Source organism: Amphiprion ocellaris, chromosome 20, assembly GCF_022539595.1.
Source record: "Amphiprion ocellaris isolate individual 3 ecotype Okinawa chromosome 20, ASM2253959v1, whole genome shotgun sequence".
NCBI lineage: Eukaryota > Metazoa > Chordata > Actinopteri > Pomacentridae > Amphiprion > Amphiprion ocellaris.
Window position 1 is genome coordinate 31,959,652 of NC_072785.1, and position 21,603 is coordinate 31,981,254.

A 21,603-nucleotide genomic window follows, 5' to 3' on the forward strand; every position below is an offset into this window, starting at 1 on the left:
TCATCAGAGGAAACAGACGAAGAGTTTCTCAATGTTTTACCGTCATGAGTTTATCCTGAAGCCACAGCAGAACGTGAAGGATTCATCGGATGTTTAATAAAAAGCAGGCTGAGATGTTTCATGAAAATCTGGACGGTTTTTAGGAAATGTTTTACTCTGCAACCAACTTTCCTTTCTTTTACCTGAGACTTCAAACGAGATTCAAAAAATAACAAAAAAAAATCGTCCAAAGTCACTAAAAAAATTTAATTTTACACAAATTTTACATAATTCTGGACAAATTTCAAGTACTTTTGGACAGTTTTCAAGATATTCTGGATAATTCTTGAGTCAGTTTTGGTAATTTTATGGACAATTTTAGACTAGAGAGGAAAACTACTGGATGAACAAATAAAGTCAGCATGGCTCAGAAACAGCGAACAGAGGAGCAGGTAGTTGAAGATCCATCCAGCATGGAGAAACAGACTCAAAATTGGACTAAAAATTTCCAAAACAACTGAAAAACTGTCATTTTGAACCAATATTGTTGTCTTGAACCAGCTTTAATTCTAATTCCTGAGTTCTCTATCCTTCACGATGTTCTGGTTCCAGAGCTGCAGGACTTTAAATGGACCCCGCTGAGCTTAAATGTTCCTGCTGGAGTTCAGAGGGTTAAAGTTCTGGGACTCTGGAGGTCGGCTGCTCTCCGACTTCATACAATACGAGGAAGTGAAAGAATCTCAAGGACCGTTATGCAACAACAGCTGCTGCTTTCTCACCTCTGCTGATCCGCTGCTTCTCTCCAGACAGGATTCCAGGAGTGTCGATGATGCTGATGCTCTGAAGGACCTGATTGGGCATCTGGGAGCAGATGAACCTGAGGAGATACAAGTCCGGATCTGTGTTAGACTTTCTAGAACTATATTAGAGCTATAACCAGTAGTAACCCTATCTCTAGATGATCCTGGTTTCTTCTTCCATCATCTAGAATAGTTCTGACCAACCACCTACCAACATATGAGCCTTAAAGTTTACCCAGAATGCATTCTTTAAAGTTTTCTCTGGTGAATTATCAGGAACCAGAAACACGTCCAGGCAACCAATGATTGTTTCTATGATTCTATGTCATAGACATTAAACTGTTCACACTAGGATACACCTCATAATACTGATGATCACAGTTGGTTAGAGAGAAAATGAACAGAAACCCGAGTTAGTGTTCACACTGTGACACCTGGATGGATTTAAACTGATCTGGGGTCGGTTTTTAGCAGAACTCAGATGCGTTTCTCCTTCTAAATGTCATGGTTCTATCTGCTGGACTGATGAAGTTCTGAGGCTCAGAAAGGTTGGAAAAAGTCCATTAAAAAGTGATAAATCTGGACCTTCAAGGACCTGGAACTCTGTAAATATTCCCAGTATGAAGGTAGAACTCTGATCATTGATAAAGTTACTGGAGATGAAGAACCAGATGTTCTGAGGAGGTAATTCTTACCCTTTCAGTGGAGATGTGTCTTTTTGTGGAATATTCTCCTATTTTTGTGGTGTTTTAGGGTCCTTTTGAACAGTTCTTAAGTCATTTTAGACCATTTTTGAGTAATTCTGGACAATCCTTCAGTTGTGGACAATTTTATTAATAATTCTGAACAAACTATGAGTCATTTCAGGTCATTTTTGAGTCATTTTGGTCAAATTTCACTCATTCTGAACAGGTTTTCAGTCCTTTTAGACAAACTGAAGTTCACTTGAACACTTGAATTTTCAGTCTAAAGTGAATTTGTGAGGCCTCCTGCCATCTGAGGGTAAATTTATCCGACAGCGGCTATAAATCGCTTCACTGTGTCGGCTGCAGGTTGGCAGCGGGAAAAAACAAACCGAGCAAGCTGACACGTGGTGACGCACACACACTTCCCCCTGGAAACAATAAGTTATTGTGGTTCCTGAGCTTCTCCTCCTGAACCACTGGACTGTCCTCCCACTTCCTCCCTGCCGCTCTTAGGAATATTTCTGGATGGAGGAAACACGTTTGTGCCGCCGTGGTTTGGGCTAAATTTAACCGTGATGGGTCTGACAGCTACAGAGAGTGTTTACGCAGAGGGCACTTCCCTCGGTGGAAATGTTTGGAGGAAAACTGACAGCAGGAGGAGGAGGAGGTCAGTGATCAGACCAACGGTCTACAGACGTCCTCAAGCATCAATCATGGTGTTCAGACGTCCTCATGCATCAATCATGGTCTACAGACGTCGTCAAGCGTCAATCATGGTGTTCAGATGTCCTCAAGCATCAATTATGGTGTTCAGACATCCTCATGCATCAATCATGGTCTACAGACGTCGTCAAGCATCAATCATGGTCTACAGATGTCCTCAAGCATCAATCATGGTCTACAGACGTCCTCAAGCATCAATCATGGTCTACAGATGTCCTCAAGCATCAATCATGGTGTTCAGACGTCCTCATGCATCAATCATGGTGTTCAGACGTCCTCAAGCATCAATCATGGTCTACAGATGTCCTCAAGCATCAATCATGGTCTACAGACATCCTCAAGCATCAATCATGGTCTACAGATGTCCTCAAGCATCAATCATGGTGTTCAGACGTCCTCATGCATCAATCATGGTGTTCAGATGTCCTCAAGCATCAATCATGGTGTTCAGATGTCCTCAAGCATCAATCATTGTGTTCAGATGTCCTCAAGCATCAATCATGGTGTTCAGATGTCCTCAAGCATCAATCATGGTGTTCAGACGTCCTCATGCATCAATCATGGTCTACAGACATCGTCAAGCATCAATCATGGTCTACAGATGTCCTCAAGCATCAATCATGGTCTACAGACGTCCTCAAGCATCAATCATGGTCTACAGATGTCCTCAAGCATCAATCATGGTGTTCAGACATCCTCATGCATCAATCATGGTGTTCAGATGTCCTCAAGCATCAATCATGGTGTTCAGACATCCTCATGCATCAATCATGGTGTTCAGACGTCCTCAAGCATCAATCATGGTCTACAGATGTCCTCAAGCATCAATCATGGTCTACAGATGTCCTCAAGCATCAATCATGGTGTTCAGATGTCCTCAAGCATCAATCATGGTGTTCAGACGTCCTCAAGCATCAATCATGGTGTTCAGACGTCCTCAAGCATCAATCATGGTCTACAGACGTCCTTAAGCATCAATCATGGTCTACAGATGTCCTCAAGAATCAATCATGGTGTTCAGATGTCCTCAAGCATCAATCATGGTGTTCAGACGTCCTCAAGCATCAATCATGGTCTACAGACGTCCTCAAGCATCAATCATGGTCTACAGACGTCCTCATGCATCAATCATGGTGTTCAGACGCCCTTCAACTGAAGTCTAACTCCTGCTGGAGCTTCAGAGCAGAGAGGTTCTGGACCACGTTTTTACTGATCTGAGTTTTTTAATGTTCAGCCTGAAGCTGAAACAGGTTGGAAAGTGGTTGAAACTTGAGAAATAGTTGCTAAAATCACAGATAAACAGTTGAAAAAGTAGGTGAATAAACTGTAGAAATAGTTAACAAATGGATAAATGGTAAAATAGCTTCAAGGATTAATTTAAATAAAGGGTGTCAGATGGAACTTAAAATGCATAAACAGCTGAAATAAACAGCTCAAAGTCTGGCATAAATGGTGGAAATATTAGATAAATTATAGAATTAGTGGTTGAAATATTAGATAAAACAAATAATGGATCACTAGTTGAAATAGCTAATGGTTAAAAATGGCTAAAAGCAAAGAAAAAATGGTTTGAATTACAGATACGGTTATTTTGTTGAAAAGTAAATAATAAAAAAACTAGATATAAATGAGAAAATCAAGAAAAAACACAAAAACTGGATGCAAAATAATAGAAAGCGACAAAAACAAAACACAAAACAACAGAAACGAAACACAAACAAGACAGAAAATGACAAATACGACACGCTTATACCGCTTTATGTCTCTTTGTGGTTTTTGTTCTTTTGTCTCTCATTTGAGCATTTTTTTCGACTTCTTTGTCTCATTTCTGTTATTTTGTGTTTCGTTTTTGTTGTTTTGTATCTCATTTGTGTGATTTCATGTCTTGTTTTTGTCATTTTGTGTCACATTTGTGTGACTTTATGTCTTGTTTTTGCCATTTTGTGTCTCTCTGGGTCATTTTATCCCATTTTTTGTCATTTTATCTCTAATTTGTGTGATTCTGTCCCTTGTTTAGATAGTTTTGTCTCCAGTTTGTCATTTTGAGATATATTCTGTTTTATTCTGTTCTATTGTGGATGAAGTCGTCTCTGTTCGGTGGGTGTTTCGCTGAATTTAGTCCCTTCTGGGTTCAGTTTTTCTTCTTGGGTGTATGAATCAGAGAAACTGAGAATTTGCAGCTCCAGAATCACTCATCGGCTCAGCAGAACCCAGAACCTTGGAGTGGTTCTAGAAGGATCGGGTTTAAGGCTGGAGGTCTGTCTGGACCGGGTGGAGCTCCTTAACGTCGTATCGGTTCAGAGTTTTTATTTAGTCAGCCGCCTGCTCTGCTGCTGCACATTAATAAACCAGAAAAATCTGAGTTTACAGCCTCTAAAGTCAGGAGGTTCTCTCTGCTGAGACGTCAGGAGGTTCTCAGGTTTCTGGTTCCACAAGATGCTGGTGAAGGATCCATTTAGACTAATGATCAGAGATGAAACTGATTAATGATCAGAGAAACTCTTTATTCTATCGAGTCTCATTTTAGTGACTTTAATATTTGTTTTAACTCCAGCAGGATTGAGTTTTGTGATGTTTTTCAGACCTGATTCCATGTTTTCATGGAATAATATTATTAAAGTTAGGAAGTATTCGGTCTAAAGGTCTGATTGTTTTTAAACAGCAGCACAGTGTTAGTTCCTGATTAACCTTTGAACCCTGAAAGAATCCTGTTGTCTTAATAAAACCACCAGAACTCCAACATTTATCAGCCACAAACTGTAAAAACAGAAAGAATCGTCAGGTTTTCTACTTTCTCACAGTCTTTCTGTCGGGAAACTGAAACCTAATCTGAGATTAACATCCTGACAGTTCATTAAAACCTGTTTGCCAGAACTAGATTCTGTAAAAACTAAAACTCAGAGAGTTCTCAGGTTGAACTGCAGGCAGTGTTTCCACAGAGCAGAGAGATGAGACGACAAAAAATGACAATTGAGACACAAAACAACAGACAAGACAAAAAAAAAAACAGAGACAAAAAAATGAAAAAAAACAAGAGACAAAATGCCAAAAATGAGACATAATAATGTGTAAAACTAGATTGAAAATGAGGAAAGCAACTCACAAGAAAATAAACAAGAAATAAATTGACACAAACGAAATGCAAGACAACACAAATGAGATACAAAATAGGAAAAATAAGACACAAAACAATGAACAGGTGACAAAATTGTCCGAAAGAGACACAAAATTTCAAATTAAACAACAAAACAACAAAAACAGGTTAAAAAAATTGACCCTAAGAGACACAAAATGATGAAAATGAAACATAAAATGAGAAAAATTACATGAAAATGAGAAAACAAGACATAAAATGACAAATCGAAATACAAAACAACAGAAATGAGACACAAAGTTACAAAAAAACACACAAATAAGAGGCAATAGAACAAAAATTAAACAAATGACAACAGAGACACAAATCGGTATAAATGAGACAAGAAATGAGGAAAAATTAGAATTAAAATGACAAAAATGAAACAAAAAATGGCAAAAACTAGATATAAAATGAGAAAACAAGACACAAAATGACAAAACTGTCCAAACAAGGAAGAAAATAACACATATTAAAGACAAAACAACAAAAGTGGGATAAAAAAAAATGACCCAAAGATACACAAAATGAGACACAAAATTACAAAAAAAACACAAAAAAGAGACAAAAGAACAAAAACTAAACAAAAAAATGACCACAAAGAGACACAAAATGGTATAAACGAGACACAAAATGAAAAAATGAGACACAAAACGTCAAAAACAAGACATGAAATATCGCAAATGAAACAAAAATGATAAAAACTAGATAGAAAATGAGAAACTCATGAAAAACACAAACAAAACATGAACACAAACACAAAATGACAAAAATAAAACTCAAGATAACACAAATGAGACACAAATTTTAAAGATAAGACACAAAACGACAGAAACAAAACATAAAAATGACAAAAACAGAACAAAAAATGACCACATAGAGACAAAAAACCACATAAACGGAACACGAAATGAGAAAAACTAGACATAAAATGAGAAAAACAAGACATGCAGGAAAACTAACTGTCCCACAGAGACAGAAAAAGACAAAAACAAAGAATGAAATGATAAAAACCAGAAACACAAATGAGTCAGAAAATGACCGAAATGATGACATAAAGTTGGTTCTGATGTTTTCTGTGTTTAGTCTCCAGTCATTAAAATCCATCCATTATCTATACACCGCTTAATCCTCACTAGGGTCATGGGGGGGCTGGAGTCTATCCCAGCTGACTCAGGTGAAGGCAGGGGACACCCTAGACAGGTCACCAGTCTGTCGCAGGGCTACATATATAGACAAACAATCACTCTCACATTCACACCTACGGGCAATTTAGAATGATCAATTAACCTCAGCATATTTTTGGACTGTGGGAGGAAGCTGGAGAACCTGGAGAAAACCCAAGCATGCACAGGGAGAACATGCAAACTCCATGCAGAAAGATCCCGGGAAAGCCGGGACGTGAACCAGGGATCTTCTAGCTGCAAGGCGAAAGTGCTAACCACTACGCCACTGTGCAGCCCCGTCATTAAAATCAATCTTCAGATTCAGGTTTAGATTGTTGGAGGCTGTTAGACCTAATAGTAATAATAATAATAATAATAATAATAATAATAATAATAATAATAATAATAATAATAATAATAATAATAATAATAATAATAATAATAACAACAATAATAATAATAATAATAATAATAATAATAATAATAATAATAATAATAATAAAAGCAACTGTATCGTCTTACCTGTTGAGGAAGGAGTTCCCGAAAGCGTTGAGTTTCCTGAACGGCTTCTTGGGGTCAACCACCAGAGCGTTGCCGGGGACGACGCCTTCGTTCTCTCCGTACATCACGGCGATGAAGCCGTCGGTGGTCGGCTCTGGACCAATCCGCATCCCAGGGAAGTCCTCCTCCAGCAGGTACCTGGAGAACCAGAGAGGTTAGTCTGAGGTTTAATCAATAACCCATCATCAATAACCTGATCGCATCCTGGTTACAGCGGTCGGGTTAAAGACTCGTAGAATCGCTCTGAGGATATTTAACCAGAACTATCAACTATTAAAATAATCAACAACTATTCTGATAATTGATTGATCAGTCTGAGTGATTATTTAAATAAGTTTTCATCTTCTTAATGTAACTATTTTCTGGTTTCTTTCCTCTGTGACAGTAAACTGAAGATCTTTGGACTAAATGAGATGTTTGAGGAAACAATCATCCACATTTTTACCATTTTAGAGACCAAACAACTGATTTATTCATCCAGTAAAGACAAAAAAAATTCTAATAAAAACCACCAACACTGACTCAAGACCAGGAAGATAATCTGGACTTATGTGGTCGCGACTGCAGCAGAGACGATCAAATATTGTGTTTTTACCACCATATTCATGTTTTCTGTGTCCACAGACGACTGTAGACTTTACATCAAACAGTGTTTTACATATGAGGGTTATATGCACAGGAACACTCGTGCACACTGCTCTGAAATAAAAAAACTACGAAAACCGTCCAACATGAAAACCACCAAACTCAACATCTATAGCTGTTCGCTCTATAAACACAGAAAGTTTAATCTCAGCGTCTGTCTGAGTCGAGATTTAAAGAAGATACGGCAACTTTAAAGAGAATTTAGAGTTAAATGTGAATAAATTAATGTTTAGAGTCCTTAAAGGATCATTTTAACCACTTAGCATCCTGGTATCACCGTTAGCATCTCAGGTTAATCTAAACTGAAAATGACAAAACAACACACTTCCACACATTTTTAAACAAATAATTTAAATAAATAATCATATTTTTGACTGATTTCTTGGTTTGTTTGTCCCAGATGCAACCCAAGTCATTTATTATTCAGCCTGACACTGAAACCGATGCTAAAATGGTTGAAACAGGAGAAAAAGTGACTATAAATAACAGATAAAAAGTTGAAATAGCTAAATGTGATGTTGAAAAGATGAATAAACCGTAGAAATAGTTAACAAATAAATAGCTTTAAGGATTAGTTTGAAACAAAAGGTGGCAGATGGAACTTAAAATGCATAAAATAAACAGCTTCAAGTCTGGAATAGATGGTTGAGAAAGATAAATCATAGAATGTACAGAATCACCATCAGATCTGAAAATAAAGAGTTTGGTGACTTTATCCAGAAATAATTACAGCAGTTAGCCAACGATCAATGAACCAACTAACCAACGAATCAAGGAACCAATGAACCAACTAACCAATGAACCAACGATCCAATGAACCTACTGACCAATGAACCAACTAACCAGTGAACCAATGAACTAATGAACCAACTAACCAGTTAACCAACTGACCAATGAACCAACTGACCAACGAATCAACAAACCAATGAACCAACTGACCAATGAATCAACTGACCAATGAACTAATGAACCAACTAACCAGTGAACCAATGAACCAACTGACCAACGAATCAACGAACCAATGAACCAACTGACCAGCGAATCAACAAACCAATGAACCAACTGACCAATGAACCAACAAACCAATGAACCAATGAACCAACTAACCAACGAATCAACGAACCAATGAACCTACTAACTAATGAACCTACTAACCAATGAACCAACTAACCAATGAACCACTGAACAGAGATCATCAGGTCTAATCTGAACAAATGAAACCAGGACCACAGTTCTACTTTCTCACCAAAAATCATTTCCGTTCTTTCATCTCCTCTCACGATTTCAGAGGAAAGTGAGAAAGGAAGGAAGAGAAGGAAGATGGCCGCTGAGAGTCTCTATCCTCCCACTTCCTGTTTCAGGACTTCAAAGGAGAGACGATGATGGAAAACCACTGAGAGGCTGAAATATAAGAAACCTGAGCTTTAAACAGAGAATCAGCTGATCCACCAGCTGATTCTTACCTGTCCACCTGCAGACAGGTGACCTTCACACATCATCTGTGTTTCAAAGCTTCGTGTCCTGATTCAGAAACCTGAATCTTCCAGCTCTGAAAGGAGAATCAGGTCTCTGCTGCAGGTAAACACCTGATCCAGGTGAAGCTTCAGCCGACAGAAACAGAAACATCATCTGACAAAGAGTCTGTCGCTTCGTTTCCAGCCAGTAACACAAGTCCAGACAGAACATCTGAAACAACAACAACTCTACTGTTTTCATTCATACGAGACGAGAATCAGCTGATGTTTGAATGGAGTCTGGTTGGTTGGATTCATATCAGCTGCTGTGATTTATGAGGAAACAGATCAATATTTATCTTTAGTGCTCAGCTGCATACAAACTCATGTTAAATTAATATTTTTGAATGGAGTCTGGTATGAAATGATATTAGCTGCTTACAATACATGAATTAATGTGAATTATCAGTGTTCGCCTGCATGCAAACTGATGTTAAATTAGCAGGTATTTGAATGAAATTTAACTAGAAAACACACCAGTGTGACTCATTAATATCAGCCTCAGTGCTAACCGATGTTAAATTTGCACATATTTGAATGGAGTCTGGTGTTGATTCTCAAAACATGCTTTAAAGTTGTGATGAATAAATACACCAAGAAAAAACAGCATTCATAATGTCCACCTGATGTTAAATTAACAGATTTTTAAATGGAGTCTAGTGTTAAATGATATCAGCTGCTTTAAATACATGAATTAATGTGAATTATCAGTGTTTACCTGCATGCAAACTGATGTTAAATTAGCAGATATTTGAATGGAGTCTGGTCATAAAATAATAAACGTGCAAAAGTAGAATAATTTTTAAAAAAAGCTTCAAAACGTTACTGTTGTCCCTGTTGACCACACTGCGGCCTGTTTGTGGCCCTCGAACCGCTCGTTGGACCACCGCAGGTTTCACTTCACAGAAGGAGAAGAAAATATGTTGAGTCTGCAGTTTACTGGCAGCAAGTTCCCATGATTCATAGCATTCCTGAGGGCGGGGCTTAGTGGGTGACACACCCCTCTGACACACACACTACAACACACACACACACACACACTCACTAACAACACACACACACACACACACACACACACACACACACACACACACACACACACACACACACACACACACACACACACACACACACACACACACACACACACACACACACAGAGCTTGTTTAAACTGATTGCAGGTTGATTCGCTGCCAAACCTTCGACTGTTTGGACTCAACATGTGCAAACGACAGATAACAACCAGAGAACCTAAAAGTTTACGTGTTGCTGCCGTCAGAAAACCGAAAACAGTTTAACCTCAGAGTGAATCCTGTCTACAGATGATCCTGGTTTCTTCTTCCATCATCTATAATAGTTCTGACCACCTACCAACATGCTGATATGAGTCTTAAAGTTTACCCAGAATGCATTTTTTAAAAGTTTCCCCAAGTTTTAGAATTAATGTAAAATTTTTTGAAAATGACTGAAAAACGTGTCCCAAATGACATAAAAGTTGTCTAAATTCACACATTTTTTTAACAAAAAGGCTTGAAATGTGTCTAAAATGACTAGATATTGTTCAAAATGTCATTAAACTGTCTTAAAAATTACTTAAAATTTGCTTAACTCAAAAATTACTTAGAAACTTAGACACTATAATGACCTCAAATGTGTCTGAAATTAGTCCAAATTTACCCAGAATGCACTTTTTAAAGTTTTCTCTGGTGAATTATCAGAAACGAGAAGAAAGTTCTTTGGTCTGATGAAACTAAAATGGAGCTCTCAAACACAGAGTTCCCACTGTGAAGCATGGTGGTGGCAGCATCATGATGTGAAGCACGGTGGTGGCAGCATCATGATGTGAAGCACGGTGGTGGCAGCATCATGATGTGAAGCATGGTGGTGGCAGGATCATGATGTGAAGCACGGTGGTGGCAGCATCATGATGTGAAGCATGGTGGTGGCAGCATCATGATGTGAAGCATGGTGGTGGCAGCATCATGATGTGAAGCATGGTGGTGGCAGCATCATGATTAAAGCACGGTGGTGGCAGCATCATGATGTGAAGCACAGTGGTGGCAGCATCATGATGTGAAGTATGGTGGTGGCAGCATCATGATATGAAGCATGGTGGTGGCATCATCATGATATGAAGCATGGTGGTGGCAGCATCATGATGTGAAGCATGGTGGTGGCAGCATCATGATGTGAAGCATGGTGGTGGCAGCATCATGATGTGAAGCATGGTGGTGGCAGCATCATGATGTGAAGCATGGTGGTGGCAGCATCATGATATGAAGCATGGTGGTGGCAGCATCATGATTAAAGCACGGTGGTGGCAGCATCATGATGTGAAGCATGGTGGTGGCAGCATCATGATATGAAGCATGGTGGTGGCAGCATCATGATGTGAAGCATGGTGGTGGCAGCATCATGATTAAAGCACGGTGGTGGCAGCATCATGATGTGAAGCATGGTGGTGGCAGCATCATGATGTGAAGCATGGTGGTGGCAGCATCATGACTAAAGCACGGTGGTGGCGGCATCATGATGTGAAGCATGGTGGTGGCAGCATCATGACTAAAGCACGGTGGTGGCGGCATCATGATGTGAAGCATGGTGGTGGCAGCATCATGATGTGAAGCATGGTGGTGGCAGCATCATGATATGAAACATGGTGGTGGCAGCATCATGATGTGAAGCATGGTGGTGGCAGCATCATGATGTGAAGCATGGTGGTGGCAGCATCATGATGTTAGGATACTTTATAGCAGCAGGCTGTGGGAAGCTTGTAAAGGTTGAGGGTAAACGGGGAACCAATGACTGTTTTATGAATCTATGTCATAGACATTAAACTGTTCACGCTAGGATACATCCCATAATACTGATGCTTACAGTTGGTTATACATTTCTAGGATAAATTTCAAGTTACTGCGAGACTTTTTTAGTCATTTTGGTTCAATTTAACCTCATGTAGGTGAAGTTTCTGTCCTCAGTTTTAATCTGAGGTCTAGATTTGAGTCAAGTTCTGAATTATTCTGGACAAACTGAGTCTTTTTATTACATTTTTCAGTCATTCTGGAAAAATTTTAGGTGTTTTAAACAAACTTTAAGACCTTTTGGGTGATTTGAGTCATTTTGAACAAGTTATTTTCCATTTTGGAAAGACTTCTTTGACATTGTGGTTAAATTTAAACTAATTTTGAATGAGGTTTGAACAATTTTTGACATATTTTTGTACATAAAGACTCTTTTAGGACCATTTTTACTGTCTCAGGATAAATTCATCATCTTGATGAATGAGTCATTTTGAACTCTTAGTTATTTTGATTTTAAAAACATTTTGAGGCATTCAGGTTCAGTTTCAGGTTTATGGACAGCTTTGTTTTCATTTTGAGCAACCACTGTTGTTTTTAGTTTAGTAGTAAACAGTTTTACTTCCTGGTTCTGAGTCTGAGCTCCACCAATCACAGCTGGCCTTTGGCTCTGACTGACAGGTTGTAGCCTCCAGCTGTGAGACGAGTCGCAGCTCGTCTGCTGTCAGAGAACCAACGGAAAACTCTGCAAGCTTCAAACAGAAACTAGAGTCGGACTGCAGACGGAACCGGAGCAATGAGGAGATCCAGGTACAAACAGGACCAGAAACAGAACCAGAAACAGAACCAGAAACAGAACCAGAAACCGTACCAGAAACAGGACCACAGACAGAAACAGAACCAGAAACAGAACCAGAAATAGAACCAGAAACAGAACCAGAACCACAGACAGAACCATAAACAGAACCAGAAACAGGACCACAGACAGAACCAGAAACAGAACCAGAAACAGAACCAGAAACAGAACCAGAACCAGAAACAGAACCAGAAACAGGACCACAGACAGAACGAGAAACAGAACCAGAAATAGAACCACAGACAGAACCAGAACCAGAAATAGAACCAGAAACAGAACCGGAAACAGAACCAGAACCACAGACAGAACCACAAACAGAACCAGAAACAGAACCACAGACAGAACCACAAACAGAACCAGAAACAGAACCAGAAAGAGAACCAGAAACAGGACCACAGACAGAACCAGAAACCGTACCAGAAACAGAACCACAGACAGAATCAGAAACAGAACCAGAAACAGAACCACAGAAAGAAACAGAAACAGAACCACAGACAGAACCAGAAAAAGAACCAGATATAGAACCACAGACAGAACCAGAAACAGAACCAGAAATAGAACCAGAAACAGAACCAGAACCGCAGACAGAACCAGAAACAGAACCACAGACAGAACCAGAAACAGAACCAGAAACAGGACCACAAACATAAACAGAACCAGAACCACAGACAGAACCAGTAACAGAAATAGAAACAGAACCAGAACCACAGACAGAACCAGAAACAGAACCACAGACAGAACCACAAACAGGACCACAAACAGAAACAGAACCAGAAACAGAACCAGAAACAGAAATAGAAACAGAACCAGAAATAGTACCACAGACAGAACCAGAAACAGAACCAGAAACAGAACCACAGACAGAACCACAAACAGGACCACAAACAGAAACAGAACCAGAAACAGAACCAGAAAAAGAAATAGAAACAGAACCAGAAATAGTACCACAGACAGAACCAGAAACAGAACCAGAAATAGAACCAGAAACAGAACCAGAACCAAAGACAGAACCAGAAACAGAACCAGAAATAGAACCAGAAACAGAACCAGAACCACAGACAGAACCAGAAACAGAACCAGAAACAGAACCACAGACAGAACCAGAACCAGAACCAGAACCACAGACAGAAACAGAAACAGAACCAGAAATAGAACAAGAAACAGAACCACAGACAGAAGTGAATACAGCTGAATGAACTGTGGTTCTGTCTTCCCTCTGTTTAACCAGAAACTAGCTGATCAATGAGGTTCCACCCAAACCTTAAACTAACTGTTTATAAAGACGTTCCACCCAAACCTTTAACTGTTTATAAAGACGTTCCATCCAAACCTTTAACTGTTTATAAAGACGTTCCACCCAAACCTTTAACTGTTTATAAAGATGTTCCACCCAAACCTTTAACTGTTTATAAAGACGTTCCATCCAAACCTTTAACTGTTTTTAAAGACGTTCCACCCAAACCTTTAACTGTTTATAAAGACGTTCCACCCAAACCTTTAACTGTTTATAAAGACGCTCCACCCAAACCTTTAACTGTTTATAAAGACGTTCCACCCAAACCTTTAACTGTTTTTAAAGACGTTCCACCCAAACCTTTAACTGTTTATAAAGACGTTCCACCCAAACCTTTAACTGTTTATAAAGACGTTCCACCCAAACCTTTAACTGTTTATAAAGACGTTCCACCCAAACCTTTAACTGTTTATAAAGACGTTCCACCCAAACCTTTAACTGTTTATAAAGACGTTCCACCCAAACCTTTAACTGTTTATAAAGACGTTCCACCCAAACCTTTAACTGTTCATAAAGACGTTCCACCCAAACCTTTAACTGTTCATAAAGACGTTCCATCCAAACCTTTAACTGTTCATAAAGACGTTCCACCCAAACCTTTAACTGTTCATAAAGACGTTCCATCCAAACCTTTAACTGTTTATAAAGACGTTCCATCCAAACCTTTAACTGTTTATAAAGACGTTCCATCCAAACCTTTAACTGTTTATAAAGACGTTCCATCCAAACCTTTAACTGTTTATAAAGACGTTCCACCCAAACCTTTAACTGTTCATAAAGACGTTCCATCCAAACCTTTAACTGTTTATAAAGACGTTCCACCCAAACCTTTAACTGTTTATAAAGACGTTCCATCCAAACCTTTAACTGTTCATAAAGATGTTCCATCCAAACCTTTAACTGTTCATAAAGACGTTCCATCCAAACCTTTAACTGTTTATAAAGAGGAACACGTCGTGCCAGACTCCGTTCTAAAATTGCCCCGTTTAAAGCCGCCTGTTGTTTGGTAACTGGAAGGTGTGTTTTCAGTGCAGGAAGCTGAGGAGGAACTCTGGTTCTCCAGTGTTTACTCTGCAGGGACCCGGAGGTCCAGGAGCTTCTGGGGAGGAGTTTAGATGAGGAACACTGCCTGCAGACTGGTAGCTCTGTTCACAACCAGCAGACATGCTTTAGAATAAATCTCTGCAGGACTTTGGTTCTGCTGTAGAAACACTAAAACATAGACGTTCCTGGACTTTTCAGAAGTTTAGGATCCATTTAAAGAAGCTTTAATGCAGTTTTCATGTCAGAAATTCACTGATTTTGGAATGAAGTTTGGTCTGAATCCACATGAACTGCTCTCATTTGAATTTAGAGACTAAATTAATCCTGTAAAGCCCAAAATAGTTGAGTTTGAAATATATGTTTTAAAAATCACCAAAGTGACGCCATTTATCAGCTAGAAGCTGTAAAAACAAGAAAAAACCTGTCAGGTTTTCACATTTTTTGAACCCAGAATCTGTAATGTGCCGTTTTGTCAGAAAGAAAAAACAAATTTAAGTTTAAAATCGTGATATTTTATCAGAATTACTTAATTCTATATGTCTTGTTTAAAAAAAAATCAACAAATATCAATAAATACACACGTTTTTTTAACCCCCTGAAAGACAAGCACCTTTCAATTTGCTTTGAAAGGTGCGTTATATTAATAAATAATTACCAAATTAATGCAATTTATCAGCCAGAAACTGTAAAAACAGGAAAAAAGTATTTAACTTTTTTGAACAAATAATCTTCTCTAATAAAATTTTGAGTCATTTTGGATGCATTTTTAGTCACTGTGTAGATTTCAAGGCAGTTTGACAATTTTTGACACATATTGGACAAATTTAGTAATTTTGAGGACTTTTTAAGTTATTCTTGATGATTTTGAGTAATTGTTGACAAATCTAGATTGATTTAAGGGAGTTTTCGAGTCATTCTGGACATATCGTAAGGCATTTTTGACAGTGTTTGAGTCATTTGGACAAATTTTGAATCATTTTGGGAGACTTTTGAGTCATCAGTTGTTTCCAGTTGGAATTCTTATTTGTGATATTTAAAGGACAAGCGAAGCCTCTTTAACTGAACTCATCCTCATGTTTTCATGACTTTGCCTCCACTTGTTCACCATCGTCCATCAGATAAACTCTAAAAGCTTCAACACAGAGCTGCTGGTTGGTTTTATGAGGTCAGAATCGTCCCGAGGCGCTTTGGGCAACACGTGAGAATCTGCTTCACTAAATATTTGTTTCTGAACAAAAGAGCTTTAAATCAGCTGGAGTTCCTGAAATCTGGTCATTTCATGCAGTTTCTGACACATTTTAAGTCATTTAAGGAGTATTTTGAGTTATTTTAGGAAAATATTTGAGCAATTTTTAAATAATTTTGAACACTTTTCAAAATTTAGGGAAAAATTTGAGTCATTTTGGACAAATGTTGAATAATTTAGGGAAAGTTTTGAGTCATTCAGACAAATTTTAAATAATTCTGGGGACTTTTTAATTAATTTAGACAAATTTAAAATCATTTTGGGGATTTTTTTAGTCATTTTAGACAAAATTTGATACATTTTGGAAACATTTTAAGTTATTTTGGGAACATTTTGAATCACTGAGAAAATTTTCAGCCATTTTGGACAAAATTTGAGACATTTTATGCAGTTTTTGAGCAATTGTGGACACATATTGACTGATTTAATCCAGGTTTCAAGTCATTCTGGACATATCATAAGGCATTTTTGACAATGTTTGGACAAAATTTGAAACATTTGGGGAACATTTTGAATCATTTAAAGAAAATTTTGAGTCATTTGGAAAATATTTGAGCAATTTTTATAATCGTTTTGGCAACTTTTGGTCATTTAGGGAAAAATCTGAGTCATTTTGGACAAATGTTGAATCATTTTGGGAAAGTTTTGAGTCAGACAAGTTTTGAATCATATTGGGGACCTTTTGAGTCAATCTGGACACAATTTGAGACATTTTGGAAACATTTTAATTTATTTTGGGAACATTTTTAATCATTTTGGACAAGTTTTTAATCATTTTGAGTAATTTGGAAACATTTTGATTGATTTTCAAATCAATCTGGACACTTTTGTCATTTAGGGAAAATCTGAGTCATTCAGGATAAATCTCTGAAGTTCCAGTGAAATCTGGTCCACATGTCATCATCTGGAGCCTCCTCAGACCTCCGATCAGCTCTCAGTCCCATAAGATGACTCGGAGTGATGTCACAGGCATGTCACGGTGATGTAATCAGGAAGCAGTGAGCAGATCTGTCATTAAACGATGTCAACGCTGACGCTTTCTGTCTGCAGCTCTGAATAAACTGCAGCCAGGAGACAGGAATAGAACCTCATCATATTAGAGTGACTCATCAGTTTTCAGCAGCTCTGATTGGGTGGTTCCTAACTGGCTCCGCCTCTAATGAAGGGCATTAATGAGGGCATAGATTCCCTCAGTCTGACCTGAAGGCAGCGTCTCTCTGATTTTTACACTTTAATAAATAAAGATTGTTGCTTTTTAAAAACTGTTTTAATGTAATCTATGAATTTTGGTTATTTATTTTAAAATTTATCTTCAAATCTTTTAATTTTTCTCATCTTTTAATATTTTTATGCAGTTTTTCTTTCTTTTGAATGCACTATTTAAGTGAGAACTGAGATATGTTGATAAATAAATCTCCTTTACAGGCTGAAATCAGGAAACAAAAGTCTGTTTTGTTCATATTCCTAAAGCACCAACAGTCCTCTGACGGTTTTATGTTTTCTTCAGGGTTTGATGAGTAAATAACAGCTCAGGATGGATGCAGAGGAAATTAAATATTTAGAAAATGTGCTTTTGTTTCCTCCAATAAAAACACAGAAGAAGCAAAAGACTCACACTGAAAAGTGCAGAAAAGGAACAAAGTGGTGCAGAAAAATCTACCAGAGTTTAACTAAATCTCCACCCACTGACAGATGTAAGGGAAAAATCATTTAAAAAATATAAATATTGAATAATTAAGTAGCTTACATCAGATTATTTTATTATTTAAAAACGCTGCAGCAGCTCTCAGTGGAAGATCCAGACAATAAACTACTTTATTTATTGAATTATTACAGTCAGAGATCATTTAATCAGCTGTCAAACTAATTCAGGATCTGATATGTAACTAATTCGCAGAATAATTCCATTTATTAACAGTGAAACTCTGTTTTTCTTTTCTATTTGCAGATTTACTCTCCCTGCATGTTCGTTTTCTTGTTGCTTTTGTGAATTTATTTAATTCTCCTGCTGCAGTTCAGGAACCTGTTGATCTTTAATCAACAGTCATAGTATAAATTCACTTTGAAATCTCAATTATTGTTCTTTTTCCACATCAGGCTGAATTTCCTGCAGGCATTTTTGACAATGTTTGCATTACTTGGACACATTTTTAGTCACTTTGCACAGATTTCAAGGCATTTTTGACAATTTTTGATACATATTGGACAAATTTAAGTCATTTTTGAGTTCTTTTTGATGATTTTTGTGTAATTGTTGACTAATCTTGATTGATTTAAGACAGGTTTCGAGTCATTCTGGACATACTGTAAGGCATTTTTGACAAAGTTTGAGTCACTTGGACAAATTTGAATCATTTTGGGAAAATTTTGAGTATTTGGACAAATTTGAAATCATTTTCAGGACTGTCCGAGTCATTTTGGAGAAATTTTTAATCTTTTTGGGAAAACTTTGAGTCCTTTTGGACACATTTTTTTGTCACTTTACACAAATTTCAAGGCATTTTTGACAATTTTTGACACATTGGACAAATTTAGGTCATTTTGAGGACTTTTTGAGTAATTGTGGACAAATTTATAATCATTTTGGGGACTTTTAGAGTCATTTTGGACATATTTTGAGACATTTTATGCAGTTTTTAAGTCATTTTGGACATATTTAGATTGATTTTAGCAGATTTCAAGTCATTCTGGACATATCGCAAGGCATTTTGGACAATGTTTCAGTCATTCTGCCGTTCTAAGTCACTCTGGACATATTTTGAATCATTTTGAGAAGTCATGATCTGACTGACTGTGAGCAGTTTTCTGCAGCTCCTCGGTTCCTCCAACTTCCCCTTTCTTCATCTATTCTTCTTTGGAAATCACTCAGACTTACGCACAGCTTATTTCTAGGAGTTTCTTCCGACTTTAGACACTTTTAACCTCATGAATATGACCCTGAATCAGGTTTTAAATGGAGTTTTCTAATTCCTATGACAACTTTTTATCTTAATTGATTCCTTTGCTGTGCCGAATTGTTTAATCCGGATACAGAACAGAAAAATGAGTGAGTAAATCTTCAGCTCTGATTTAACAACACAAACACAGGAGACTTTGTGGAGCCACAGAATAAAGTCACGGCACAAAAGCAGATCTGTTCCACGGCCAGGAGGAAAGAATCACTCACAACTACAGCTCCCATGAGCCTCAGCAGCTGTGCCTGAAGGGCTGCTGGTTCAAATCCATCCAGGAACACCCATGAACTGAATTAACTGTTTCACAACACCGTAGAGCACAGTAAAGTCATGTAAAACCCGTGATATAAACTCAAACCAAACTCCACTGAAAAAATGCCCTATTTAAGATATTTCGGATTTTAAGCTTCACTCACTGCAAACAGAGATTTTAGACTTTTTGCACATATACTTTAGGAAACATCCTCCACTTCGGCAGAAATCTGAGCCACTGAGCTGTTTGCTGTTTCAATGACACTTGACGTTTTTGGCGCTGCTTCCATTACCGCGCTTCGCCAGAGTTCGACATTCGCGGCGCTGCGACTGAACATGAACTTGTATTTTATCTCAAACACTGAAGTGCTTCGGTGGATTTAATTTGAGCCGAATTCAACAAAAGATTCCACACTATAGTTCGACATATTGCATTAAATGTACCGCTTATGTGAATTCATGTGAAAGCGAGAAAGGCTTAAATTTATGCGTTTTAGAATGAGGTCTGGCATGAGGTGATTTCCTACCTATTAAAGGTGTTTTTAACCTCATGTCTCCCTCCCTACAGTTGTTTTCCGTCCCTCGTGTGTCGGTTTACCTGATGAAGGTGGTTTTCCCGGTGGAGTACTGTCCGACCAGCAGCACCATGGGTTTGCTTTGGAAGTCGGCCGCCTCCAGGGCCGGGGAGTGGAAGTCGTGGAAGAGGTAGGTGTCCTCCAGCGGCAGCAGCTTCTTGGTGTAGAGGGTCTGCAGCCCCTCGGTCACCGTCTGGTACATCTCTCCCTCCTTGTTGCGGCCGCCCTGCTCCTGTTTGGCCCAGCTGAACATGCTTCTTCCCTCCGACTCTGACGCTCCAACTTCCCTGTTCGTGATCCGTGCGTGTGTCCTGAGTGCGCGGTGCGTCCTGAGTGCGCGGCCCCGGCTGCTGCTGGAGCTGTGGCCGCCGCTGGGCTCTACCTGCCGGCACCGCCCTGCGGAGTGACGCCGCAGCAGGATGGAGGATGAAGTCAGGCTGGAAACACCCAGAGGTCGACCAGGAAACCCAACAGAGAGCAGATTATTCCTCCTCAGCGGCCAAATGTGTGGAAATCAAAGCCTGAAAACAAACAAAACAAAAAACAGATCAATAATCAGTCAAAATACAGTCATTAGAGAGCAGATCAGGTTTCTAGTTTCAGCTTCTTTTCCTTCCAGCTGCGCTTGTTTTAGTCGTTTTTACATTTTAAATGCTCTAATTCATATTTTAGTTATTTACCTTTTAACCCTCAAAAAATATTGTTTCCTTGTCTGAAAAAAAATCCAAAAAATCAGAAAAAAATCCCCAAATTTCTGAAAATTTGCAAAACCTTCAGGAAGAAAATTCCAATAATTCATTAAAAATTGCCCTTAAAAGATTTTTTTTTAAATCACCAAATTTGGCAAGAAAATTCTTGTAAATATTTTCAAAAAAATGAGTAAAAAAAAATCCTAAAAATATCTAAAGTGATTCCATATATATCGGTAAAACTTCTAATATTTTCTTTAAGAACATTCACAAAAAAATCTACCAAAATCCAGCGAAATTCACTGGATTTTGGTTGATATTTTTGTGAATGTTCTTAAGAAACATTTTTAACATTTCTTTTTTTTTTCCATCAAAAAAGTTCAAAGATTTCCCAAAAATGTTGAAAATGTGGACATCAGAAGTTTCACAGTGAATATATATATTTTCCCCACATTTTCAAACTTTAAAACGAGTCAATTTGACCCTCGGGACAACACGAGGGTTAATATTTTTCCTGTCATTGTGATCCAGGTTTCTTATTCTGGTTTCTACATTTTTATTTTCTCATTAACATAAGATAAGATAAGATAAGATAAGATAAGATAAGATAAGATAAGATAAGATAAGATAAGATAAGATAAGATAAGATAAGATAAGATAAGATAAGATAAGATAAGATAAGATAAG

At 38.0% G+C, this 21,603-nt stretch overlaps 1 protein-coding gene across 1 annotated transcript in view; it reads right to left on the minus strand.

Annotated features, from left to right (window-relative positions):
* LOC111581399 (EH domain-containing protein 4-like) overlaps positions 1–20,627 on the minus strand; it is a 36,351-nt gene extending 15,724 nt beyond the window's left edge. Inside the window, exons 1-3 of the mRNA XM_055005656.1 lie at positions 20,251–20,627; positions 7,010–7,186; positions 759–856 (exon numbers count right to left, since the gene is read on the minus strand). Of these exons, the coding sequence (XP_054861631.1) occupies positions 759–856; positions 7,010–7,186; positions 20,251–20,480 (505 nt within the window). The 5' untranslated portion in view covers positions 20,481–20,627. The remainder of the gene's footprint in view (positions 1–758; positions 857–7,009; positions 7,187–20,250) is intronic.
* Positions 20,628–21,603: the final 976 nt, after the last annotated feature.